The 27,700-nt window shown below is 44.5% G+C and overlaps 1 protein-coding gene across 7 annotated transcripts; it reads left to right on the top strand.

The window, feature by feature from the left end:
• The first annotated feature begins 201 nt into the window (after positions 1-201).
• Positions 202-27,258, top strand: TRAF3IP2 (TRAF3 interacting protein 2). Of its 7 annotated transcripts, none has more exons than XR_012628121.1 (11): positions 202-370; positions 8,422-8,508; positions 8,760-9,515; positions 12,616-12,805; positions 15,053-15,228; positions 16,649-16,737; positions 18,210-18,273; positions 20,601-20,717; positions 21,708-21,794; positions 21,890-21,964; positions 26,666-26,720. XR_012628121.1 is itself a non-coding variant. In XM_074862308.1 (10 exons), the coding sequence occupies exons 2-10, from the start codon at positions 8,493-8,495 to the stop codon at positions 26,810-26,812; spliced, it is 1,635 nt and encodes a 544-aa protein (XP_074718409.1). In that variant the 5' UTR covers positions 202-370; positions 8,422-8,492; the 3' UTR covers positions 26,813-27,258. The 7 variants fall into 7 exon arrangements, 4 of the variants coding, with proteins under 4 accessions (XP_074718409.1, XP_074718410.1, XP_074718411.1 ...); XR_012628119.1 differs by having other exon boundaries at positions 18,210-18,278; XM_074862308.1 differs by lacking the exon at positions 21,708-21,794 and having other exon boundaries at positions 18,210-18,278; positions 26,666-27,258.
• The last annotated feature ends 442 nt before the right edge of the window (positions 27,259-27,700 follow it).

Below are 27,700 nucleotides of genomic sequence, written 5' to 3'. Positions count from 1 at the left end.
CTACAGTTATTTATCTGTAGGGCTCACAGAGAGGCAGCCTGGCTTCCTACGAGAGAGGGAGCGAGCCGCACGCAGGCATTTCAAGAGAGTTTTAAGCTTCAAAGTGTCACTCCCCCGCGGAGTCTCCCACCGCCACCGCCGCTGCGTTGTGCCGTGCCGTGCCGTGCCTCTTCCACTTCCTGCTGCAGAGCCAGTTCTGCCGCTTACCTGGGAGAGGCAGGGAGGGTGTCGTAAAAGGAAGAAAAATATCCACCCAGCCGGCCAAGGAAGGAGACCCAGGCACGCCAAGAGAGCGACGGGGTGCGCAGGAGGCACGCCAGCCCTCTCGCTTTCCTCGGCCAGCCCAGCTCAAGCCTCCCTCGCCCGCAAGGTAAGAAGTGTTAGAGATGCTGCCTTTCTCGGTCGCTGTTTGTAATTAGCTGTTGACCCACTTCTGGCTCTCGGTGGGGGTTTATTTTCCCTCAAATTGCTGTCTCACTCCCTTTCTCCCCCTCTCTCATGTAATGATAGCCTGAGTTTCACAGATGGTTACAACATGTTTCAGCCATTTCACTGCAGTTTTGTTGGTTTTTTTTTTTTTTTTAAATCGTGAGGATTTGGGGGTAAACACTGGGAACAGACACGCCTGGTGTCGAAATGTTGTCCTGCCTATTTACGTAGATGCCTGGCAATGCCTGGCAGCCAGGCCTGATCCCACTCCCGCCCTGCACGGCTGTGTGAGCTCAAGGTGGTTTGTTGGCCAATGGCTCTCCTCTCCTCTCCTCTCCTCTCCTCTCCTCTCCTCTCCTCTCCTCTCCTCTCCTCTCCTCTCCTCTCCTCTCCTCTCCTCTCCTCTCCTCTCCTCTCCTCTCCTCTCCTCTCCTCTCCTCTCCTCTCCTCTCCTCTCCTCTCCTCTCCTCTCCTCTCCTCTCCTCTCCTCTCCTCTCCTCTCCTCTCCTCTCCTCTCCTCTCCCTTTCCTCAAGGAAAAGGCTCCCTAGGACAGGTCCACAGACCTGGCGAGGGAGAGGTGGCTGGAAAACGTGAAGAAAACAAGATCCTACACCATTCTCCATGACGTTGGTATGGAAACAGTGGGAGCTAGTTGGTAGTATTTAATTAGAATAAAATCAGCCATATAAACCTGCTCCCATTTCACACAGTAACTGTTTCAGGATGCAGGTTTTGTAGGGCTAGCATTGGCTGGGCAAAGAGAACAGCAGATCTGGGCTTACTGGTCCTTGACCGCCACCAGTGACCACCAGACCAGAAATTCTCATTTCCTGGAAGCCCCAGGCGGGTTCAAGACCTGGCCTGGCCATGTCCATGCTGCCTCAGGCAGGCAGTGATGCCCTGCAACCACCGGCTCACCAATGCCGCTGGCTGCTGGCAAGCATCTGCCGATTGTGCTGCTGCCTGCGATGCCGTCAGCCTCTGAGGTCGGGCTTGCTCTTGCTGAGCACCAACAATGTCTTGAAGCATGCTTTTTTTTTTTTTTAATGGGGTTGGGTTTTCTTTTTGTCTTTCTAAGGCAGGAAACAAGGCATGTGCAATTATGGTGTTCGTGTCTGTCAATGCCCTCCACCCCCAGCAGTGGCTTTTGAAGTTTGGCAGAGGGTACACGTCTGAAATATATATACATTTATGCACGTTTCATGGAAGCAAGTGAGCTACGCTTTTCTCACGCCAGCTGAGGGAGATGCATCAGTCCCCCAGGCTTCCCTGCGCCCTCCCACCACCCACACACCCCACAGCCCTCGTGCTGTGGAGCCAGGAGAGTGGTTTGGGATGAGGGATACGTCAGCCCTGCGAAATACCGGAGGTTCTCCCTTATTAGGAACTGGAGGCTCCAGTGTAAGGCACGAATCTATAGGAAAGCAGGCTGGGGAGATTTATACCTCTCAGGGTGGTCCCCCCTGCCCAACCCCACTCAGCCCCAATTTTGTGCCAGGATTTTTAGATGTCCCAGGGCCGTGGGATATCCCAGTTTGGGGGTTATTCAGTGCCTATGGGAGTTTTATCAGCATCAGAAATGGGTGGGAAGTAATCTCTGGAAAACAAATATATTTTTAAGGATACCTAAGATCATTGCAGACATTTTCATATTTCACAACTATTAGAAAACTGGCAGGGAGTGCTGCCTATATGTGAGAGGCCTGTTTGGATCCTCCTTGACGATATTGCTCTTCTAGTTTCTCACTACTTATTGCCTAGCATTCCTATTACATGCATATCAAAGTCTACACTAAAGAGGCAAAAACCATCAGGTTTGTGCTAGCCTTTGCACCATGGAGTGCCCAGTGAAGCAACATCAGTGCTGCAAAAGGGAACATGATGTTTACCACTCAGGGAGGGTTGGAAGTATGTTCTTCTGTTCTCCTGGTGTATGTAGACTTTCATGCCACAGCTACAGAAAATATGTAAGAGCAACCATATAGTCAGTGTGGAAGAGGAATGTTGTTTTTATATTCTTTTTCTGCTTTTGCCATAAGTAGGAAAAATAAACATTACCTGCCCCAGAGGGCTTAAAATCTGGGCTAGGTACATGACACATTGCCTTAGTCTTTGCTGCGAAGGGTGCCTAAGGGAGAGGGTCCATAATAACAGCAGCCAAAATTCTTCATGGTGAAGTGTGAAACTCTGCAGTTTGGATTTCCTTGGCTGTGTTTATTTAGGTTAGAGACCCAAAACAGTTCCCACATTTGCACTTGCTCTTCCTAAAAGGATTTGTCTCCGGGGTTTTTTGAGGCAAATTGTGTCTACTGTTTCTGTAGAGAATGCAGCACTTAACACAAGTCTACTTACACATTTACACTTATCTGACCCCATGGCAACAGCATTTGCTGCAGTCTCAATGCATGCATCCTCAGGGCAGCTGGCAAATTCTGCATCTGCTTACTCCCATCCTGCAGATGGATATCAGCAGCACCAGGGAGCTTAAAGGATTCAGCCAAAGCACACAGAAATTATTTGGGAATCAAGAAATTCCTGCCCATTCCCACCCCTTGTGATTTCAGCTTTGCCTTAATCTGTACCCGTGCCATTTCAGAAATGCCATGGTTGGTGAATAAAAAACCCTTCCCTTGTGTGTTGTGCACCAAGGAAGGTGAGATTTCTTTCTCATCCTAATATTTTCTTTTTTAATAATGTAGACAAATATAACTTTGATCAAAAGAGCAAAGATATTTTCCCCCTCTCCAGAAGTGATGGGGAGTGCAGTTATGCTCTCTTTGCAGAGCGTCTCTTCTGTTTCTTCATGATGGAAGTTTTCTAATCAAAAGCAGATAAATGGTTAGTGTGTGTTTTGGGACAGCGCATCCTGACAAGTCTTCATGCTGGGAAACAGATTAAATACCTGACAGATTGGTGGATGAAGAACTGACTATGAGCCAGCAATGTGCTCTCACAGCCCAGAAAGCCAACCATATCCAGGGCTGCATCAAGAGAAGTGTGGCCAGCAGGTCAAGGGAGGTGATTCTCTCCCTCTGCTCCACTCTCATGTGGCCCTACCTGGAGTCCTGTGTTCAACTCTGGGCTCCCAGCATAAGAAAAACATGGACCTGCTCAAGTGAGTCTAGAGAGCCATGAGGATGATCAGGGTGCTGGAGCACCTCCCTTATGAGGACAGGCTGAGAGAGCTGGGGTTGTTCATCCTGGAGAAGGCTCTGGGGAGACTTTGTAGCAGCCTTCCAGTACTTAAAGGGGGCCTACAGGAAGGATGGGGAGGGACTTTTTATCAGGGAGTATAGTGATAGGACAAGACATAACAGTTTTAAACTGAAAGAGGGTAGATTTATATTAGATATAAGGAAGAAATTCTTTACTGTGAGGGTGGTGAGACACTGGAACAGGTTGCCCAGAGAAGCTGTGTATGCCCCCCCTCCCTGGAAATGTTCAAGGCTGGGTTGGATGGGGCTTTGAGCAACTGGTCTAGTGGCAGGTGTCCCTGCCCATGGCAGAGGGGTTGGGACTAGATGACCTTTAAGGTCCCTTCCAACCCAAGCCATTCTATAATGATTCTATGATTTCACAATCAGCTGCAAGAAAACTGCACAGATGAGCCTGAGCCCAATGACCTTCCTCTCCCTGGCCAGCCCCTTGCCTCCATCAGACATTTTTTTGGGGAATTTGGCCTTTGCTTCAAGCTTGGGTGCTCAGGCCCATATCTAGTGACCTGCAGAAGAATTTTTTCTCCTTCATTTATGCTCTCCCTGCAGCTTCCCAAAAGCAGCCATCACCAGCAGTGGCCAGCTGTGAGCAGGAGGGCTGGGCAGCCTTCCTCCGGGCTCCTTGGCAAGAGCAGTGGAAGAACCTCTCCAGGTCTGGGAAGCCTAACAAGGAAGCTGGGATGGGATTTCTCCCCAGGAGCTTGGGCCACGGAGCACCCACCTGGGAAGGTTATTTGCTGAATTAATGCACGTTGCAGAACTGGATGTATGAGCAGAGGAATGAAAAGGAGAAAGGGTGGTTTAAGGAGTTCCCTCGACATTTTTGAGAGCAGTCCAGGCCTGGATACTCTGTCCCTTTAGGAAGGGCCTCTTCACTTTATTACAAGCAGGAATATATGCAACGGCTTCAGCTGGTTATCAGTAATCTCCTGCATAGTCATAGGTGCAGGGGGGATATTAAATTCTCAAAGCTTTCTGGCAATATCATGATCTGACTTAAAGCTGCACTGTCTTTGGAAATGAGATTGGGCACGATCTACACTCTCCAGCAGTCTCCGTGCCAGAAAAGGGATCAGGCTACAGGTTTCTGAGGGTATTTCAATATGTTGAAGAATTCCTTTACCCTAATTCTTCAACACAGGATACCTAAGTGAGTGATTTTTCTGTTGTATGCATAAGTATACTTGCAGGATAAGCTACCTAGAAAAGTCAAAGGAAACCTAATGAAACTTTGCAGCACGAGGCAACATAAAATATCCGGTTAATGTGCTCAACGTTGGGTCTTTTTCCAAAAGCGAAGGATCTTCAGCAGTGCAGAAACAACATCCTGAAGCACTGCTGTTGGAGGAGGATGTTTCTGAATCATCTGTAACATTTCCAGCAGCGTGGGGATTTCTCTTGGGAATTCCCATCCGCGTACCATTGCCAGCATTGCTCAAAATGTGTTCAGCGTGTCCTGGGGTTAATTTATCCTCAGGGCCATCTCTACAGACAGAGCTCTGCTGTTGTAGCAGCTTCTCTCTCCAACCAGAGCTACTGAGGGAGGAGGATGGATTCACTTTTCCTCCTTTTTAATGACGTGTCTAACACCAAAGCCCTCGGTCCCTCGGTGCCTCCGACCTTGGCCCTGCGGGAACAGGGGCTGTGCATGGGTATCAAAGCTCAGCTATCCTGCAGCAGGGTCTAAGCAAAATCATATTTTAAAAAACTAGAAGCTTTTGTGGGTAAAAACACAAGTGATGGAATCAGGTCTCTCTTCTGTCTGACCAAATTGATGTTTGGAGTAATTTTCATAATGTTTAGCTCATGCTACACAGGAAGGAAACAAGGCTGTCATTTAAATATTGAGTTGATTTGAGAGAGAAAGAGGCATTTATCCTTTCAGTGGGCTAAACTAATAGGAAAGACATTTTTAAACTATTCTGGAAGAGTTTGGTAGCTGATCATTTGCAATACAGTTAAAGTCTTAATATCCCTCCTCCAAGAGGCAGAGTAAATACACTAATTAACAAACTTGAAGAAAAAAAGTCTAAATTTTTTTTTTGCCCATGTTGTGCCTTTCATTAGGTTCACACAATCTGTGCATGATCTGTTTTACAGATAGCCAGATGTTAGTAATGGAACCAAAAAGAAAGACCAAAAACTTTGGAGGTTATAGCCTTCAAAGGAATTCAGTAACTTTTAAATCCCATTTGACACCCAATCCAAAACCTACTGAAATCAATAGAGAGATTCCCATTTAATTCACTGAGTTCTTGGTTTCTCTGCAGAAATCTGTTCTTCTTGTCATGGTGCTAAATTAAAGGCTGTTGAATATAGAGGATCTGAATTCAAAGTCTTTTTGATCTACTTCAGATTTTGATCTACTTCACAGACCATCAAAGAAGTGTCTTAGTGTACCAGTCATTGCAAATTTGTTTCTGAATAGCCATGTTTGGGTGTTTGCTAAGGATTATATCTGATAGGAGGGATGTTCAGACATGTGTGGCTAAAGAGGTGGAGCTGTACCCCAGTACCCCGCAGCTGAGCATGCGCTTTGTGAACTTTGCACAAGGAATGAGTTCACTGGAGGTGCTCAGTGGGGGGAATAAGAGTCTGCAATATGATTTGTGCTGCTCAAGAGTGTGTCATTCAGCTTACAAGCAAATGGACAGAGATACCCACAAGTCAAAGCATGTCAGAACAGGCACTTTGAGGCCAGATGATCCAAGGGTCAGGCTTGAAAAGCTGTTGAGATGAGCAAAAGGCAGATGCCTTGCAGGGAGTTTGACACCTAACCTTCACAGGCGCTTCCCTAAGTCTGTCAGGAGACAACTCAGCACCTTTACACCCTGATTCGTGTAAATCTGACTTTGCACTGTACTGTTCTGGTGAGTCACCACCACAGGACTCTTTTTTTAAGTCTTTAAACTGCCATCTGACCAAAGGTCCCAGGTAAAGGACATTTTGCCACCACCACGCTGGACAGCACAGCACAAGTCTCTGTCACGGTCCTGTGCTGATTATGAGAGCTCAAGCTTTTCCCTTCCCCATCACATTGGTTATGACTGTCAGAGAACCGTGACTCAGCGAGCAGGGCCGGCGTCAGTGACGTGGCGTAGAGGAAAAGGGATGCAAACCACAGGGAGAGATGTGTGATGGTGGTGAGCTGCCTGTCAGGATTTCAAGCCCGGGTGCTTGTATGGGAAGGAGCTGGTTTGGCACCAGACCCAGCTCTGTCACGCAGGGGCTGCAGCTGTCAGAGCAGCAGTGTGTTCACTGTGTTGGTGCAACTAATAGCTGCTCTGAGGACTTGCCTACATGGGAAAATTTACCAGCATAATTATCCCACTGTAATTATCCCAGGATAACTCTCCCTGTGGACGTACTTATTATAACATAGGATATGTATGAATATATGGTAAATCTTCTGCATAGATGGGTTTTAAGTTACACAGAGGAGGAATATTTACATTGCAGCCCAGCAGCAGAGCACGGTTTTTATCCTACTTCCCAGAAAATGTTACACCCAGAATTATCTATGCCAGAGGTACTTTCAGGGGGAAATACATGTCATTTGATCTGATCAGCATGAATGTAAAGCCTCACTCTTGCCCTATAGCACGGGCTACATCCTTTGCTTTTACAGAATCGCTGTGGGAGCCAGGGTAAAGGTTGGCACACTGCCTTACACCTCTCTGTGATCCTGTTCAACTGTTTTTAATACTGTGGTCATTTGAATATGTTCTTCATTTGACCTTTCTGTTCAAGCTACTGTGACTGAAGTTGGGCAAAATCCTTGGATCACTAAAAGCTCTTCAAACATGTTGTCATTTTGACTTTCTTTACTAGGCTTTCAAGCCAGATTCCGTTGCCAAACGTTCTCATTCCTGTTGCTTGAGTGGTTAGTCCATTCTTCTCTGACTACTCTCCTACCTGGGATTTTAGCTTCTGCAATGTGATAGAAGGAAAATGGCTGCGGAAATTATGAGCACAAGGCTTGTTTCTTTATACTCCAAGGTAACAGATAAAATTTCCTGGGAACAAGCTGATATGCACCCCTGATAAGAGGATGAAGATGGCTGCACTTCCTGAACCCACTCAGCATTCACCCATCACTGCTGCTGTCATTCTGAGTGAAGGTGGAGCAGACACATTCATCATCAGGGATCTCTTGGCTGGACCAGATTTACTGACAGCACCCTCAAAAGGAAGTGATAATTTTGATGTTTGGGCCCCTGCCAATTCCAAAGGAAGGGAAAAAAAAAATCATCCAAAATCATCCAAACAGTAACTAACATCTCTAAATTATCTTTTAATTTTCAATAATTTGAAATAACAACAGCCATGTGATAATAGGCTGGATGAAGTGCTTTGATAAAATAAGCAGCCACACTTGGAAACAAGCTTTGGAGCTGAAATTACTCAGCAAAGTGTGGGGTGAAGTTTAGATCCATGGCATCAGTGTGAAGCTATTATTAGAAGGTCCAGAGTGAAATAATTGCAAGTGATTGTATTCCCTGGCATATGCCTGAGCCAGACCTCAAGACCCAAGCAGCCTGCTCTTTTGTCAGGTGCAGAAATTACCTCTGAGACAGTTCATGTGCTTTTCTCCCCTCCAGTCTCAGCAGGAACAGTAAGTTCCAGAAATCCCATAAAAGTGTCTGTTTTGCGCAATGTGATTTCCAGAACTCTAACCGGTATTGCTTTTCCAGTCCCTGAGATCGAGTTATTTTAGGATTACTGCCTGTGTGAAACTGTACCATGTTCACAAGAGTCCTTTCTCTTGTTTTCCAGTTTGCTGGAAAATCCTGGCCTTGCAGTAAGGCAGCTGACTCTCGTTTCTGGTGCAACTACAAAACTTGGAAATGGCCTCTGGGTCAGGTTAGTCCAAATTATAACTCTGTGCTAGCCACACTCCAGCTAACTCTCTACTTTCTTGCTTTGCCAAAATTCAGCCAGAGCTTTTTTTGCTGGTTTCTGCCTGTCTTTTTAAAAAACATAAAAATATAAAGAATATAAAGAACACATACTGCTCTTCAGTATTCCAGCTCACAGTCACTGAGTGATGACTGATGACAGGCATTTGACTGTATGGATGTCCATCTACAGTGTTTCTTCTCCCACTTTTTCAGGCACTTTTGTGAGTCGAAGCGTACCAGTCGAAGTGGATGAATCCATGCCATTGTCCCTGTTTCCCAAACATGTCTTGGAAAAGGTTTTGCAGCCTTCTGGAGAGGATATAGAGAATGAGGAGTCCCAAAGATCGTGTGTTGCTCGAACGTCTCAGCCTGTGGCCAATCCATCATGCCCCTGCAGAGCACCAGCACATCATCAGTCAGCACCGTCCATGGAGCTGGACAGCAGCTTGTGGTCAAAATATACTGATCCTGATGGAGATGGACGCTTCAGTTCCCCCGGTGAATCAATAGCTGGAGTAGTTCCCTCCAAGATGCATCTTGTAGCTATGGACAAACCAGGCATGCAGCCAAGATCACAGCTTTCAGCAGACACTGGGCACAACTCCAGTAAATCAGAGCAGAGCTTGTCTGATGCTTCTGAGGACTTGCTGGAGGAGAGCAGTCAAGGGAATTCATGGTCACAGCAACCCTCAGGAAACAGACCCCCAGCAGAGCTGGGGACCGTGGACACGGGGTACAACTCCCAGTCACGAGACATCATGGGCATCAGGCACCTGGAGCCCCCCTTGCCGTTGGTGTCTGTCCTGAACCCCCAGGACCTCCCAGGACCATTGATCTCCAGAGAGTTTTTTGGACCTGAGCATCAGCAGTGCCCTATGTGCCAGCACTTACCCCATCCCAACACATCCTTGCAACCCCACGGCTGCTTTAGGCACCGCTGCCCAGCAGAGCAGCATCCCCAGGGCCCATGTGAGTAGCACCGCTCACCCCAGGGGAGGTTTTCCGGGTGTATCACAGCCACCATTCACCAAGCTGGTGTTTTCCTACTGTACTTAATGGCGATGCATGACATGCAATTTATTAACCTTTTAAAACATCTATTTGCAGTCCATTTTATATTTCCAGATTTTCAGGTTATACAGTTGGACTCTCTGATGTGGAATCTCTGAGCCAGAGAAAAAGTTAAAGAACTCACAGTTACTCATCAAATGAAGGCTAATGATTTTGCCTGGAAACTAGCCTTTGTCGGTCATGCTGAGCATACACAAACTTCTCTCTGCTGTTATTTCATATTCTAGTCATTTCCTTCCTCCTTGCATCAGTCATTCAGCAGCCTCCTATACCGACTTAATTCCTGTTGTTTTCATAGATTTCCTTGCTCCCACTTGGATCCCCAAAGTTGAGAATTTCCTGCCAGAATCAGAATGGGAGGTTACCCTTGATCTCTGTAAATAGTATCTTCCAGAGTTATGACCAAACTCACCCATGTGTTTTATTTCTATGTGAAAAGAGCGTGACATCCATCATCCTCTTTTTTTTTTCTGTTGTCAGCTAAAATGAAAGCTCATTACTGAAAATGGAGCCCTTTCAGCTGCTGGTGATTGTATCACTGAACGCTGATGTGACTCCGTCAATATGGGTGTTTTGGCTCTTGGAGACTACAACGCAGTTTACAGCCTGCTATTAATTAGTATTCCTTTTCAGTCTCTGAGATTTTTATCTGTTATGAAGTGAGCTTTGAACATTCAACAGCAATATCATTGTTTTAATATAATTTATATTACATTAGACTCATGAGACCCTGACCCATTTTGGGCTGGCTTTGTAATAAAAAGCTGTAGGCCTCTTCTGATAACCCTTTTTTTTTTTTTAACCTTCTGTTGACTCTACAGCATTTATATTACATCTGTTTAAGGAGTTCTGTCATTCCAGCAATGTGCTATAATTAGGTATATGAAAGAGAGAGGGTATCAGAGCCTCAGTTTTCACCTCTGATCTTGGGACTTTGTAAAGGACTGCAGATGGAGTTTCATCAATGTCTACAGCTGAACATTTGCAAAACATCCTCTGGTTTTCTTTCCTTACCTTCTCTTTTCAGTTCAGCTTTAAGCAGACAAAGAGCTGATTGCACAACACCCGTGACTATTTACCTCCATTTACTTCTCCAAACAGGGGCATAGTGAGAAGTAGGACATTTACTGAATAAGGCCATTTTGTTTTAAAGGAGGAACTCTTGAGAGGATTTCTTTAGAAAAATCACTACCATTTCAACCATATCCAGAGGGCAAAAAGAATAAAATAAACTCAGATGGCTGAAGCAGATTTGGTCAGGACCAAGAAGCTGGCAACTGTACTCCTGTTTCTCACATGCCCGGTACAGAGTAAATCACCTCCTGACAGCTCCTTGCATTTCAGATAATTGTTGGGCAGTGGCAACCCACAACAAAGCTCTGCAGTTTGTGTGTTGCAACACGCCTCTCCCAGGGTATAGCAATTGTGCCCGTGGGCTCTAAGCTGGCTCCGGACACCTGCTATTTGAGATACTACAGAAAAACTGCTTCTGAAGTCAAAGAAATCCTCACAGCAATGCTATGTGCCCAAGGACCATTATTTGAGATATTTATATATGAGAGCTGTTGGTGCGTGCGGGCACACAAGCTTGGCCATGCTGTGCTTCTGGAAGGGAGTGGTTGCACCCATTAAAATACTGTGGTGTCAGACAGATCCAAAGGAAGCTGGTAAAGCATTGGCCTAAAAAACCTGTAAACCAAACAGAATCTCACAGACCCCTGCCACCTTCCCTAGAGCTGGTCATGAGGAACCCGTGAGAAGACCATATTTACTTTCAATTTTGTTCTCCCAGCCCTTTCACTCTGTCCTGTTGCAAATAGTTAAGAGGGGCATCATGAAAATCTCCTAAAACAATCTAACTAAATACGATATTACTGACTCACAATTTCATCAGGAATCTCTTTGCAACTGTGGGGTTGGTTGGGTTTTTTTAAAGTATTGGCTCCTGGAATTGGACTGTTTCATCAAAGCTTTGTTTTCTTTCTTTTTTTTCCCTCCCCTTTTTAAAACAATTTTAGTCCTCATGGCTGCTAGGAAAAGGAAAGCATGACCCAAAATAGCTAAAAGGATTTTAAAAAACAGTCTAGGGGGAAAAAAAGAGTGTTTCAGTACTGCAGCTTTCAGAGCCAGCTCATAACACCATAATCATGCAGCGCTAATAAGCCCTGCCAGGCTGGACTTTGATCTGTGCACAGCAGCTTGAAAGTGCACAGAGCTGCTGCCTAATGAAAACTGCAAGCAGAAAGACTGGGGGGAAAAAAATATAGTTTTCCCCGTTTGGGAAACAAACAGCTTACATTGCTTTCTCTTTCAGTTTATGCCAACAGTTCCATTGTACGTTAGTTAATAAACAGCATTACGTGTGCACAGCCAACAACAGTAAGGTTTTTCAGAATTACTTGAGTAAAATTGTCACTTTGGGCTTCCCCTGCAGCCTCCTGGATGGCAACAGGAGCAGCAGAAAGGCCTTAAAAGGTCACTTAGACAGAAAATTCATACAGGGTGAAGTAACAAACCAAAAGAATATTTTTTTCTCTTTTCATTTACAATAATCACAGTCTGTTTAGCCTTAGTGTTGCAAACTGATTTGTTCCAGGATTTTGCATCTGCTTTCATGAGAACGTTGGAATGATTCATTTTCACAAGTTATTGCCAAAAAGAAATTAAAAAAAAAAAAAAAAAACAACCAAAAACCACTGAGACATGGTAAGTGCAGGGACAAAGCAGCCCTGAATGTTTAACTGTCAGTTGTCCCAACAGCCCAACCCAGGGCGGGGATCTGAACCAAGCCACATGTGAATGGGAAATAGGAAACTTCAGGCTGTAAAACGTTCCTTGATCTGGCTTCTCTCAGACCGAGATACCTGCAAACGCCACCAAACTGCTCAGTTTCCCACGACATGAAGGAGGATGTGCCTGGAAAGGAATAAACGCAAACTGAGGCAAAAATGTATTGGCTGAAATGATAGCTGCTGCCTTTATTTTCTCACCCTCCCAGATGGCAGAGCTCCTTACCAACATTTTGCACATACATCACAACCTCTTCCTCCTGTTCCTGGACCTTGCATGAGAGTTATCCGCCCAGCCCAGCAAGTCATCCCAAATTACTCAAACCCTCGTGCTCCCAAGGGCACCGGAGACCGACCACCCCAGAGGACATGCTCCTCCCCTGCTCCTCTTCGATTCCCGTAAGTATGCCTTGGGGGGATGGGTTGTGCACGGTGGAAGCTCCTCTGATCTGATTTTGTGGGCTTTCAACCAATAATTCTGAAGCCTTGTAATGTTAGCATGCCTGGGCTGCAGGGGTTCATGAGAGATGCTGGGTAGTTTTATTTGCTATTTTACACCCAACAGGGGCCTGACCTTACCCTAGAGAACTTCAAAGCCGGATACCTGATATGTTGTTACAGCACACCCTGAAATGAACGCATTAAGGAAGATAAACGCTTGAAGGTTAAAGGGATGAGGGGTTGAAAAATCTCTCAGTTGAAACCTTAGAGCTCTCCTGCTCGAGAGCAGAGGTCAATTCGGAGGCTCACTGCGGTCTTCAGCTTTACGCTGTACCAGCCTGGGACGCCTCAACCATTGGCTTCCAGTGATTTCCTTCTTATCTCTTCAGTAGTGAGAGAAAAAGGGAGAAAATCTCGTCCGTCACTGGTATCTCTCTACATTGCAGTTTGCAGCCTTTTCTATGATTTTTCATGTGGTAATAAAACACCACATGTCTAGCACTTTTCATCCACAGCTTTTTGAATGGTTTTCAAATATTAATTTACCAGACCTTGTATCTCCCTCCTTAAAAGTATGTCATTAACAGATGGGAGATACTATCCATGCAGGGTTTTCTCCAGACTCAGCTACCTGAAGACAAATTGAAGCTTCACGTATTGAGGACATCTGAAATCAGACCATTTTTATTCAAGTGCCACAATACTTTCAGAGGTGCTAAACTTACAGGCATCTGTGTTTGAAAATGTCCGCTTATGTGACATGGCCTCGGCAGAAAACTGAGAGAATAGGCGGAACAAAAGAGGGTGGACAACTGAAATACCGCACTGCTCTGGTCTGTGAAAAGTTAGGTGCTGTGGCAGAAAAGTGAGAGCAAGATAAGGCAGTACCTGCAGCAGAGACTGCACTGAAGATATGTATGAAAATGTAAAAATACTGAGGAATAGTGGGTGTCCTTTGCAGTAGTAAAATTTTAAAACAGACTCCTAATTTTTGGTGTGTTTGTTAGGTAAGGTGAAATTTTGGGAAGATCTGTAAATTAGCCACAGGGTGGTTTTTTGTGGCAGTTGATGAGGTACATGTTGCTTTTCTTGGTACTTTCTTCTGCTAAAAGAAACCCAGAATATGCGGGGTCTGTCCTGCGGCTGCGTGGCTGGTGTTTGCATGCTGATTCCAGGAACGGCAGTTATATGTTGGTAATATTTGCCTATAGAGTATTTTGTAACAGAAAACATCTGTACCAAAATGAATAAACCAAATCTTAATGTGACAACAGAAAACATGCTGTGACCAGCCTGTCATCATTCATTTAAGGAAGGCAAAGAAAAAAAAAAGAGTGGGCTTGATTGACTAAACGTCACTGCTCTGTGGGGAAAAGCTCTCAAAGAATCCTAACACTTGTCCAACAGATTCAACCCAGCAGATTCAAAGCACCCTCACATAAAAATCTCTGTAGGTTCCCCTTCCTATTGACTTAAACTGTGAGGACAAAGTATAGTAGGACAAGAACTACTCAGCTTCCTAAAATCATCCCTTTCTCTCCGTTTGTTACAATAGCAAAGACACTAGGCAAGGTTATTGCAGGTCTGGAGCACAAATCCCTGACATGAGAAATGCTCCTTGGGTGTGCTGTTGCTGGTCAAGAAATTAACTTTGTTCCCTTTAGTAAAACTTTTTGTCCAAAACTGGAGACCCTCCAAGCTGTGCCAGAGCTGGAGGTCGAGTGCCCTTGTACCCCCATTTTTCCCAATCCCCACCTTGTGCAGTGCCTCCTGTGCTGCACAGGACACCCTGAGAGCATCTGAGGGTGCCATGAAGCACCCTTTAGATAATGGGAAGAGGTTACCCAAGTGCCACCCTACTCCCGTACGTGCATAACAGCATCCATGACACGGCATTATTTCTTGCTCAGAAATGGCCTTTGCTTCTGCTGATTGCAAACTGAACAGCTTTCAGCTTTGAGGTGCATTTACTTCCTGTGGCTAATGTTGCTTCTGCAATAAACTGCTTCTTGTGGTAGACTGTCACCAAGGTATCTGTTCAAAAGATGCTGTAATAACTAAGTAGAAATGCCAAGCTAAGCATTTCTCCAAGAACTTTTCCTAGCTAATATGCAGATAAAGTTCTTGGTGTGTTATTAAAAGAAAAGAAAAATCTAGCTCTTGCCTGAAAAGAAATAGTTTTTAAATCCTCTCTTTTCTTTGTAGAAACCAGCTATACAACCAGCTACCTAATGGTCAGCTGCCCCCCAAGGCATGTGGCCCAGATGAAGCATGCTGTTGTCCTTCTGACAATTTTCCATCTCCAGCTGCCGTCCCGAGACCTCTCAGTAACCCTGCAGCCAAGGGAACTCTGAGAACCAGCAATTTGCCGGAGGAGTTGCGTAAGTGGTTAGCAAATTTGTTCTGTGCAAGATTTTATGGCGCAGCCTGACAGCTTAAGGTGGGAAACCTCTGAGGGGGACAAGGCAGGGGGAACGACATTAAGACACAAAGACAACAAGAAAAGAAAATACTGAGTATCATCACATCTGTAGGGTGTGAGCATTTGTGTTTGGCGGGATGGAATTATACCCTTGAATCCTGAAAACATAATTGTCATTAATTGCTTGTTATTTTGTTTACAAAAAATAAATACCGTTTAGATTGCTTTCATGACTTCTTGCTAAACAGGATGTCCCTTTGAGGCAGGAGGCACTGAAGCTTACAGTAGAAGACTAATAACAAACAAAGCCCTAGGGATAAAGCGTTTCTGCCTGTCCCAAACCAGACAAATAGGTCGAGTCTTGACCTCAGTTTCTCCCTGACCCGATGAGTGGGGATGACTTTGGGCCGGGAGGACACACTGAGGGCTGAGGGCAGCACAGGCGTTGGCTGAGGTGCTTCCCCAGCCACCAGCCCCTGAACTGCTTTCACTCTTCAACTCTTACGGGACAGTCAGGTTTCAGAAAACTGGCTTCCTTCTTAATGCCATGCTGGCTAGCAGGTGAGATATACCATTGCTAAGAACCTCCACATCTCTCCTGAGGTTTTGATTTTTCCCTTATTCTTCATTTTGAGCATCACCTTTCAAATCCAGAGTTGCATCTCTCTGGCCTGTAGGAGTGAGTTATGACACCAGATGCCATGCTTGGATAGACCCTATTTTATTAGTTAGTGTGTCCTAGATACAGGAATTACTGGATAAAATTGTGTCATTTGTGATACACACACAGCTGGATTAGATTAGCCAGCTGGTTTACCCTGACCTGCAAATCCATGATTCTTTAGTTAGTAAGAAAACTCCTTCCACGATGGCAAGGACAGCTGAAGACAATGCTGTCATCAGCCATCCATCCTGCCTGAACAGGGAGTTAATGCTGCAGTAAGGTGAGGCATGCGTAAGGGCTGCTCCAGCTCTCAGTCAGATCCATGAGGTCTGGGGAAAAGCTCTGCTGGTTGCAGCCAGCGCAGGTGGCACAAGCTCTGGGTGAGGGCCCAACCCCACATATGCCAAAGGGCTGGGGAAGCAGCGGGTCTGGCAGCAGGGCAGGGCACGCGGCAGAGCGGTGTTACCCTCTGCAGCTTCCACAGGGACGCTTGCCAGTGGCAAGGCAGGAGGAGCTTAAACCTAGAGCAAGGTTTCTGTACAGGGGGTTGAGTTCAACACCAACATGCGCTATCTTGCATCTGTTTTGTAAATAATCAGAAGAGACATAGGTGGGCAGAACCTGTAGTGCAGTGGAAAAGGAGGGCTGTGAAAATCTCACCCTCTGAATGATGTATTTTGACATATCACCTATTCACATGGACTCTCTCTCCTAGGCAAGGTCTTTATAACCTACTCGGTGGACACAGCAGTGGAGGTTATGAAATTTGTGAACTTCCTGCTTGTAAATGGATTTCAAACTGCTGTAAGTATTCCTTTTGGAGAAAATTACTTTCAACCAGGGGAGAAAAATGACTTTTTTTTAAAAAAGCAGAGGCGACACACTGTCCATTTAGATGTTTTTCTGTTTATCGTCGCATTTTGTACGTTAAAGAAGATACAAAAAGAATGAATTAGCTTTGGCTTTAAAAGTTGTAACTTAAATGATTTGCCTTTTTGTTTGCACATATTTTAACTGAATTTTATGCTTTGAAATATGTTTTAATAATGACTCTGGAAAATTTCATTTTATGACACCAGATACCAGATGGGCGATAGTATGAGGTTTTGTGAGCTATTCCATTAACATTTTCTCATATTTGATCTGTAATATCAATATTAAAAAAGGTCAATTTTCATGTTCATTCCATCCCAGATTTTTTTCTGCAATGCTATTATATCGTTGTTTCTTCAGATGTGAAGAACCTTTCTGCTAAAAAATGATCTAAAATCAGTGTATTTCACACAGCTTAATGAAACAGCCCATCTCATGGTTTCATTTGCTTTGTTATACTTTTAAAAGGGATTCTAAAATCACTGGACTGAAAAGGTCTGTGTCCGACTGTCTAATCCCATAAACTATCCAGATTTTCATTTAACTTCTGTGAGTTTGCTTCGTCATAACAGCCCTCTCTAAGGGAACCATCCACAGAGGCTCTAGGATTCAGTGTTCATCAAAATCTTGATTCATATTTTCTTATTTCAAGTGCATATGCTATCTGACCCCTCAACCTTCACTCTTTGGCTTCAGTTCAGGAAAGCATTTAAGCAAGTGGCTATCATTAAACTGAATGAGGCTTGGTGGGGGGCTTTGCACATGCTTATTTATTTTCATGAATCAAAGATTTTTTCCAGAGACTGCAGTTATACTTCTCTCCTGCAGTTCTGTACTATGACCAATTCATAAGAAGGCTTTGGACACCACAGAGGTATGGAGTAGAAGGCTCATTAATAGCACCTTTGCTGGACAGGCGATTGTTGGACCCTGCTGCAGAATAATAAATATGACAAAGTGGCCCCAAACCAGGGCAACAAGTACGTTCTCTACTTTCAAAAAAGGAAAGACTTGAGAGAAGAACATAACTCTTCTATCAAAAGCTTGGAGAAGTTAATACGTACTCCATTGATCACAGTCATTGATTGCCAGTTTCTGGGTTTACTGAGCATGCAGAGAAGTGAGTGGTGTTGGTTATATTCAGTCCTGTGAAGTCCTCCACCTCTCTGCTGTCGCTGAAGTCTAGGTTACTGCATCCGGTATAAGTGACCTGGCTGACTTCCCACCACACACCCTGGAAATTTAGTTCAATATGAAGCTAAAAATTGACACTCAGTATATACCCTCTGTGCTGGTTTTGGCAGGGATAGAGTTAATTTTCTTCACAGTAGCTAGTATGGGGCTATGTTTTGGATTTGTGCTGAAAACAGTGTTGCTCATCACAGACTTTCATTCTCTTGCAGATTGATATATTTGAGGACTCGGTACGAGGTATTGACATCATTAAGTGGATGGAGCGCTACCTAGGTGATGTATGTAAAGGCAATTTAACCTTGTTCATGGCAGAGGTGACCTGAGGAAAATGGTTGAATTATTCTAATAGCAACAGGAGCAGAAACAAAATGCAAGACCCCTTCCTTGCCCCTGCAGAAATGGCAGAGGCCTTGAGAGAGAGCATAGGCAGATCTCATTCACTTCTGTATCTCATGGTCCCAAAGCTCTTTCTTTAAGAAATGAAGTGCTAATCCTGGCATTCCTGCCAAATTCCAATGCTGGCTGTTACATTCAGCCTGAAGCTGCCATTGGACAAGTTGTTCCTCCATCTCATTTTCAAGTAGTGGTTTTTAGCTATGCTTTGTTAAAATGATATATGTATTTCATCCCAGGCTGCATAGTAGTGGCTAATGTTCATCCTGCTTCTCACTTGTAGCTTTTACATTGCTATCTAAAACACAGAAGGGTTCTTCTGGGTAAACCACCCTATATGTAAACTGGGAATTGGTATTCTATTAGTCGAATGATAGATTTGCTCTCATCACTTTGTATCTATCTAAGAAGTAGAATAAAGATTTTGCTGCCAGTGCAGTCCCCTGCAGCAAAAACTTCGTCTGAAGTTCAACTGAGCAGTGAGTACGCATCTCCTTTAGGATCAAGCCATTTTGCTGGCACAGCTGGAGACAAACCGGCGATTCTGTCACTCAACACATGGGGTGGCTTTCTTTAATTCATGCCTTGCTGGGTAGCCACCAAGCCTCTGACTCACTCTGGACAGATCTCCATGGCTCAGGAACAGGATGACAAAGTGGTGGGCTCTCCCCCACCTGAGCAAGGAAGCTCAGCCATCTGGGAGAGCACTACCCAGGTTTCCTATAGCTGTCCAGCAGGACACCTTAGCTCAAGTGTACTACCACACAGGCATGGTACCACTGCATGCAGAGCCAGCTCAGGGCCTCTGCTGCGGCAATGCAGTCGTGCCTTTTGGGGCTTTCATCAGGACAAATTAGGCTTGGGCTCGCCATGTGTAATGGAGGTACTGAAACTAGAAGCCAGGGTGAATTTCCTTTTGCCAAGAACATCATTATCACTTAAAATACAAACTGGCAGATCTCCTTTGGGACTCCTGCACAGTCAGTAGGAGAAACCAGTATGTCCAGAGATCAATTCCCTGCCTCCACATGCGGACCCTTCTCTGCCTGCCCCAGAAATGTTTGTTTTCCTCCATTGACTGTAGAGGCAGTTTCTAACTTCAAAACCATTACAAGTGTGAGGAAGAAGGGACTGCTTGGACCCAGGCAGGGGGATGTGTGCAACCAGGCATGTCTCTGCAAACCCTCAACATCTGTAAGTGCTTACATGCATGTCAGGCACAAGCAAAAGTCATTCTGGAGTATGTTAAGTCAGTATAAGGGATAATGGCTCCTTACCGTATTTGACCCTGTGGTGGGGCAAATTCCCTTGATATTGCACAGGAGGAAGGAGTTAATTAGGTGCCAGGCTGACTATGAGCCACAGACTTGGAAGTCTTACACAGCCTGATGTGGCGGGGATGAAAGACAGGCCCTAGGTAAACACAAGTAGGAGGCTTTCATCTGCTGAGCCTCTTCACTGGCCCACCGTTAAGGAGGAGACATGTTTCCCAGATACGAAGGATGGCCCCTCTGAGGAAACCTGAGATCAGTGGAGACCTGGGATTAAACAGGTCACAGGCCGGATCCGGGCTGTCCTGACAAGGTGAGTAGCATTGCCTTTGGCCCACTGCAACAAGGTGGGACAGAGCTGCTAGGTACTCCTAAACCTGCCCAGGCTGTACACAACAGCCCACCCCTCTGCACAGCCACCTCTCTGCACACTTCACCACTGAGATGAGCAAGAAGAGTTGTCATTTCTGTTGCCAGGAGCCCTAGAAGTAGCTTCCATAGACAACTTCCACAGACAACATAAAGCCTTCGGTGGCTTTATGTATAAAAAGCCATAGATGGTTAAATAGATGCACTTTTGCATAAGCTGTTGGAAAACATTTAGGTCTGAATTTGAAGATAAAACTTTTCTGTGTATGTACATAGACACTCTACACTGATAAAAAGTAGCTTTTTATTACAGGGATTCCAACTGTGAACTGGTAGTTGCTAATATATCTCTTGACATTTAGATTTTCTATATTATGAGATCTCGAGAAATAATGAGGAGAATGAGTGTACGAGTTCTCCTGTATTTCCTGCCAGAATGAATGAGATCCTCTCATGTTTGCCAAGAACATAAAGATCACTTAAAACACAAACTGGCAGATTTCCGATCTGCCTCTACCAAACACGCTGCATTTCCCAATTTCATAAAAGTGCTTTTCTCCCTAACAGAAGACGGTGATGATAATCATAGCAATCAGTCCAAAATACAAACAGGATGTGGAAGGGGCTGAATCCCAGCTGGACAGGGATGAACATGGCTTACATACTAAATACATCCACAGGATGGTAAGCAAGGACATGCATTTGCTGTTTTACAAAGACTCTGTCTCTTCTTCTCAAAAGACAAATCTGTTTCCAAATGGCAGGTTCTTTGCTTTGTTTTCCCTAATCCCCACAGTTAAACACCCCCCTTTGGAATTCATTAATCCTCCCTCTCATCAGCTCCGTATGCTCATTAACATCTGCTAAGAGGTTCAAGGAAGAAAAATCCTATTAAACGTGCTCATCTTATTTCTCCATGTTCTTTATTGTTCAATTTTTTTTTCCCTCCTTCACCTTCTTGAGCCGTTGTTGCCCTGTCATACAGCCCTGAGCACAATCTTATCTAACGGTGCCTGACCTTCCTCCCTATAAATCAGCCCCTATCGCTTCAGCCATCCTGTAACTGAGGTCTTTCTTTGGGCAGCAGTAAAGCTGACTGAAAGATGGAATTGTAAAGCGAAGGCCAGAGCTGCAAAGCGGGGCTCCTGGGGGGTGCAGGGTGGCAGGGGACCAGCGGCAGTCACAGATGCCTATCTCTGCAGTGTGTCACAGGATGGACATTTAGCCCAGAAGAGCCCACAGAGCCATGAAACTCATCCTTTCTCCCTCAGTTAGTGGTTTGCTGCCTTTCTCAGCCTATAACCCATCTGATTCCCCAGTTTGACCCCGCAGTCAAACTTCTCAGAAACTGTCACCAACAGATGAGCTCTCAGCAGTACTTTGCTGTCCTTACCACTCCTGGGATGCCTCTGTCTGGTGACACGGAGAACAGGCTGGGTCCCAGCTCAGGCACGGAGCTGGCACATGGGGAAAAGGCTGGGTCCTAGCCTGGACACAGAGCTGGCCTCCAGCTGAAATCTTTCACTCTGTTGGAGACAGAACAGGGGCCTTAGTCAAGTCAAGCTTCATTGGTTCTAGATGGATTGCAACTGCAGCTAAACCCACAATTATTTCACACCACAGAACTAAATGCTCAAGAAACGTTGACAGATCTCTCCTGTATCATTTCTGTAGTAATGAAGAATCAGATTAAGTGGCCAAACAAAACGATACTGAGTCTACCAGCAATAGATCAAATCACTTAACAGAAGAGCAGTTTAAGTAAGCAACAAATGTTTTTACACATAGGATTCAGATGCATGCAAAGAAAAATTAACATGTCGTTACAATAAATCTGGCAATTTGTTCTATTCTAGATGCAGATTGAGTTTATACAACAAGGAAGTATGAACTTCAGATTCATCCCTGTGCTTTTTCCCAATGCCAAAAAGGTAACATGCATATATACTTGTCGCATGATTAAGCACATATTATTTTGATCACAGTGCACCAGATGAAATCTTAAAACCCAAACCCTCAATTTCTTGGTTCTTAATATCCCACTAGTAATATTCCAAAGCTACATTTTACATGAAAAGTTTATAGCCTTATGTACATACAAATAAAGAACATTTCATCCACAATATAAATCAGCACATAAATGTATTTCTGATGATGAATGTACAACTAAAACTCAAATTGTCTTGAGCATTGAAAGAATTTAAATGGAGAGAGACAATCTATCCAGCAAGCATGCTTTTTATATTAACCCTTTTATAATTTTGTCCAGATGTAATGCTGATGAGTGAGATGGGAGAGATTTATGACTGATGTGAAGTGAGGATCTGGAAGAGGGTGGGTTGAGAATATAAAAATAAAGAGGATAATAAATATTAAAGTACTAGGCTGTTGCTTGAACTTTGATGGGCCCATCAAAGGCAAACTATAAGTTTTTTTAGGACTTGCAATTTCATCTGCCCTCCTTACTGGTTTTGAAGATTCATTTGAGAATAAGAAATAAGCAGTGCAACAGATTCCCGTCTCTTCTTCCTCACTCTGAGAGAATCTCTTGGATTTTTACAAGGCCAGAAAAGTTAGACAGCTTCAGTTATAGTTGAGAAATTGCGTCCTTCCCCAAACGTAGAACGGATGTATTGTATTCGTGTTCACTTTTCACCACTAATTGCTCTGTGCACTGTTGGGTAACCCTAGATACAGCTGCATTTTTGAAAAGTATGGAAGGATTCTTTGTATTTCTTTGGATGCCCAAATTTTGGAATATGAGTCAAAATGATTGTAGGTCTGTGAATTCCCACTGCACTTGTGGAATGTAGTGTTATGAAGTTCTTTATTTAGGCACCAATTTAATATAAGCTCAGAAATTTTAAAATATGTCCCTGGGTTTGCAAAATATGTGAGGTCCTTTGAAATGAACAGTACCTCTGGTATTTCATGTCATTCAGCTTCCTTCCTGAATAATCTCAGTCTGGTACTTGCCTTAAGTGTGAAAAGCTGGGAGACAGCGCTGGTGGGAATTGGGCAGACCAAAGGCAGGGTACCGGTCAGCATTTTCAGTCAGTCTTTGCAGCGTGTTCTGGGGGGAAAGGGTAGTACTGCTTCTAACACTGCGGGCTCCTTGAGTGACTGCCACATGAACAGACCATACAGTCTGCAACCACTTGGCACCTTAAGCGTTGCAGAGAGAAGTGACCCAGCAGGCACTATAGCTGCCTTTGGGCTTTGAGGCAGACACAAGAACAATAAACTTACATTAATTTTGGCTGAACTTTATGTATCAGAGGACTATTTAGCATATAGCAGTGGTTCTCTCAGACAGTGATCTATAAGGAATTTCCAGGGCTGGTTTATTCAGCTGCTCCTATCAAAGCATCAGGCTCCAGGCAGCCTTCCTGCCCATCCTCTGTAGTCCACGTCACCCTTCAGTATTTCGAGAGGTGCCTTTCTCATCTAAATTACGCCGATCAACATTTTCTGTTGCTGTTAAGCTTTGCTCTCTTTCTCCACACATTTCTTTGGTACGTCATCTACCTTCATCTAACTGGTTAATGATCATATAACTGAGGACATCATGGGTGGAAGGAGAGCACCAGTTGCAGTAATGAAGTCTGAGAGCAGTCAGAGGAAGTGAGGTACCTGAAAAATGCCACATATATGTACAATTGGATGATGTTGGCAGGCAAATTACTTTCATTTTGTCTTTTTTATACTGTCCTTTACATGTTCAAGTACTACTGTAGCTGGCAGAGGAAAAGAGCAGGAAAGCAAGGCTTGGAAGGTTTCATCTGGGGACATGGCTATTAGATGAGTTAATCTCATACAAAGCACATCATAAAGCACTGCTGGTATGTGAAAGTTAGTCGACCTCCAACAGGAAGGGATCTATGTGATCCAAAGATTGTTCATTAGGAAACTGAATAATGAGGAGAAAAAGCACAACACAGAGTTAAGGTGGAACTGGCATTTCCAGCTTCCTATTGTATACTGCTAAAGGATTGCATCAAGCCAATCCACAGTAATTTGTCGTCCTGATCCGGTCATCCACTGACCAAAGCATTAAGCCATGATTGCCCCATGCTGGAGGCTCCCTCTGTCAGAGCAGAGGCAGCCAGAGGGGTGAGGTGAGCAGGGTTGGTGCCAGGGAAGGCAGGAGAGCTCAAACCATGCTCCGCTGACACATCCCTGAATGCACAGCCCTGCCTTCCACACTAACGTGTTCTGCCCTCTTCCTACCACTTTGATCCTCAGTTATCAAATACTCTCTCTATGGTGTAAAGAGAATTTCCTCTCAGCTTACAGATACACAGCTGAATACAAAAAATTAAATGGGCAGTAATCATTTTCCCATTACTCCCACCCGCAATGACAGCTGGTGTCATGGGACAAGGAAAAGCCCCCTTCTTACTTTCTCTGCTCACCTTCTGGATCAAAATAGCAGCTATAGTTACCCTTTTACCCCCACACACCTCCCTCAAGTTAAAATTATTCCCAGAGTTGATTATCATGGAGGTGCTTTTTGCACTGAGTTCATTATGAAGGATATTAAATGAAATTGGCCACAGGAGCAGTTCTGGAAGAAAGGCACAGAGCCTGTCTCTGGATGTATAGTGCCTCTCTCATTATATCGCCACTTGCTGATTTCTTACCTACTATACATTTCTCACACTAATTTTGATCTTTTCAAGCTTAACTAATGATTTCCCATGTGGACCTGTATCAAATGCTTTACTGAAGTCCAAACCAAATATGTCTACTGCATTTCCTTCCTCCAAAAAATGTAGTTTCTTATCAAAGACAGAGAGAGGGCTCATTTGGTAAACCCTTGATGTATTTCATTGAATTTCCTTCTATAGCTCTTAACCAGATTTAGTAAAGGAACAAATCTTATGTAATAAGTGTGCTCATGTGCATGCAAACATAGTTATCTTTCTTTGTCCTAGTAACATTTTAATTTCTTGGCCAATTTCAAACAGCTTTGTCAAAGGAGTAAAGTTCACAAAGATTAAAATCCATTCCTGTGAAACAGACTTGCAGGTGGAGGCAAGAAATCTTATTCACGCTTCTACCAAAGGGAGAACTGCCGGAACACTGCCCCTTGTTGGGCAGTGAGGTGTCCACCTGGAACAGCAACATTGTAAAACCTCCACTTTGGGGAGACCATTGACCAAAGCCTATACTTTCTCAGCCACTGCAGAAAGAGGCCAGGCTTGATAGACACCTCTGCCACTCACCAGGCTGCTTGTTCAGAAGCCTAGGTGAGGTCAGACTAATAGGTCTGTAGGTACCAGTGTGACTTACCTCCTTCTTATACATAAATCCTATAGATATAACAAAGTGGTTGCATCAATTAATATAAACCGCTCCATGGGCAGTGGAAACAATGCAGCCTCATTCCTACAGCTGTACAGGCCAAGGAAAAGACAGCCAATTTGAGAAGCATGAGGCTTGGGATTGAAAGATTTGGACTGCAGCTAGCTTGTTTGCTGGCAGGCAGGACATGTGCTGCCCATGCCAGGGCATCCCCTGGCAAGACGCCAGAGAGCTGGTGCACACCAGCAGCCTTTTGCTCTGTCCTCTTGGAGCTAGCTCCACTGGCTTGACAGGGACTGTGCTGCTCCTAACAGGGGCCACCTTGGGAAAATACTGCCCTGCTAAATGAGAGGTCCAGGGAGAAAGTGCTGGATGTCTTGACTGCTCATGTTGCTTACCTGCTGTCTCAATTTGGCTGTGTTCTGGTGTTCCCAACAACAGCCCTCCAAACAGAAATCTCCACAGTGGACATAAGCTGGTTTTGGTCAGGGATCAGTCTTTGAACCTCTTTTAATCCATGGTATGATAATAGCCCTTCACCCCTACACATCCAGGCTGTCCATATGGAAACCTCTCAAGGCTGTGGAGACATGGGAACATGGAGGTCTGAGCAGGCTCCTCTCCATCAGCCTGCTGTCACTGTCCAGGGCCATGCTGATCTCAGCTTCATTATGTTAATGGGCATTAGCCAACCCCTCTGAAAGGCTGCATATTTCCCAGGATGCAAGGAGTGGTGGAGATGTGACCCTGCTAATCTGGAAATGCATTAGCCTCTTCTCAAACTCAGCATCAGCCTCAACCTCCTGCTCAGGAGGTGGCCAGAGGATGCCATGCTTGGTGAAGGAAGGTGCAAGGGGAGCGGGGAGAAGGCTACCAGGGTGAGAAACACTCTCCCGGGGTCCTGCTCTTTCCCTATTGTTTCTCATCTCAAGGTTGAACATGTTGTGTGGATCCTTCAGCAGCTACTAAGGTGGCAGTCTTTCCCTGGTAGGGGCACTGTAATATCTCCCTTCTCAATGTTTATTTTCACAAGCCTTTAGGTGCCTGTCATTGAGATCAGACACCCTTTGAAACATGGTGAAATTAGCCAATGTGATGGCAGAAAAGAAAGGGAGACAGGCAAGCTGTGAGATCATACGAAGTTCATTTATTTAGGAACCCAAATACAATTTTGAAGCCAAATTAAAATTTCTTGTTGTTACGGGAAGTGCCTAGAACAGACAAAATGAAATTTTGCCTGGCAGGGTCTGATGGAATCTGCAAGGTTCTGGTACAGATTCAGGAGGATTTATGAGAATTCACTTTTTGTTTTTCTTGTTTTTCAGGAACACGTGCCTACCTGGCTGCAGAACACTCACATTTATAACTGGCCAAAGAATAAGAAGAACATCCTTTTGCGGTTACTGAGGGAGGAGGAATACGTTGCTCCTCCAGTAGGACCTCTACCAACACTCCAGGTTGTGCCGTTATGAACGTTATTACTTAAAGTGCACGACAAGCAGTTGTTAAAGGGTTGTTCTTGGCAGGGAGCCAACGCTCTTCCAGATGGCTCTTTTTGATGACAGAAGACACTCTTTCTGCTAAAGGAATTGGTTGTCTTGGGTAACTCAGGCTCGGCTTGTTTTCTACCATGTTAAACATCCTTTTCTGAAGCTGATGGGGCAGAACTCTTTTTAAATAAGCTGCAAATGGAAAGAATGCCCAGTTTTATTTTAACATCTGTTTTTAACATATTCCTTTATTAGTTGATATAGCAAACAAATACCAGAAATAATGTTGCAATAAGTGTAAAATAAAATTTACATCCTCCTTTTTGCTCAGGGTTTCTTTAAAGATATTCCTGCCTTGTATAGCATTATCAAACAGCTAATTTGTATATACACTATTAAATATATTTGCCTTTTGTAAGGCAACCTTATACATTGCGTCAGCTTTTATTATTGCTGGGAACAAGGGAGGAATGGTAACTGTTGGGTAACACAAGTTTTCCTTAGCCTGTCTTGCATAAAGACACTGTCTTCAATTAGAGGACTCTCAGATCTGAAATCTCTGGAGTTCCATTTCCTTACAGCTCAGCCCCTAACACCTTCAGCGTGTTGCAGCAATAGTCCACAAAAGGAGAGCTAAATGCATGACTACGTGTGTGCTGTCAGTACCATGGAACGCTACAGTATTTTTTTTATAGCAGGCCTTTAGCTTCATTACTGCTCTTCAGCCCTTATTTAAAACAGAGCATGTCAAAGGACAATTGGCATTTGGAAAGCCAGCGATTGTTAAGAGAAATAACATTGACTCCTACAACTTGTATGCAATATGGAACAATAAAATAATCAAAGATGTTGGGAGAGCCACAGGGTGTT

The sequence above is a fragment of the Strix uralensis genome, chromosome 3, assembly GCF_047716275.1.
Source record: "Strix uralensis isolate ZFMK-TIS-50842 chromosome 3, bStrUra1, whole genome shotgun sequence".
In the NCBI taxonomy this organism is placed as follows: domain Eukaryota; kingdom Metazoa; phylum Chordata; class Aves; order Strigiformes; family Strigidae; genus Strix; species Strix uralensis.
This window is presented reverse-complemented; position numbering and strand designations above follow the sequence as displayed.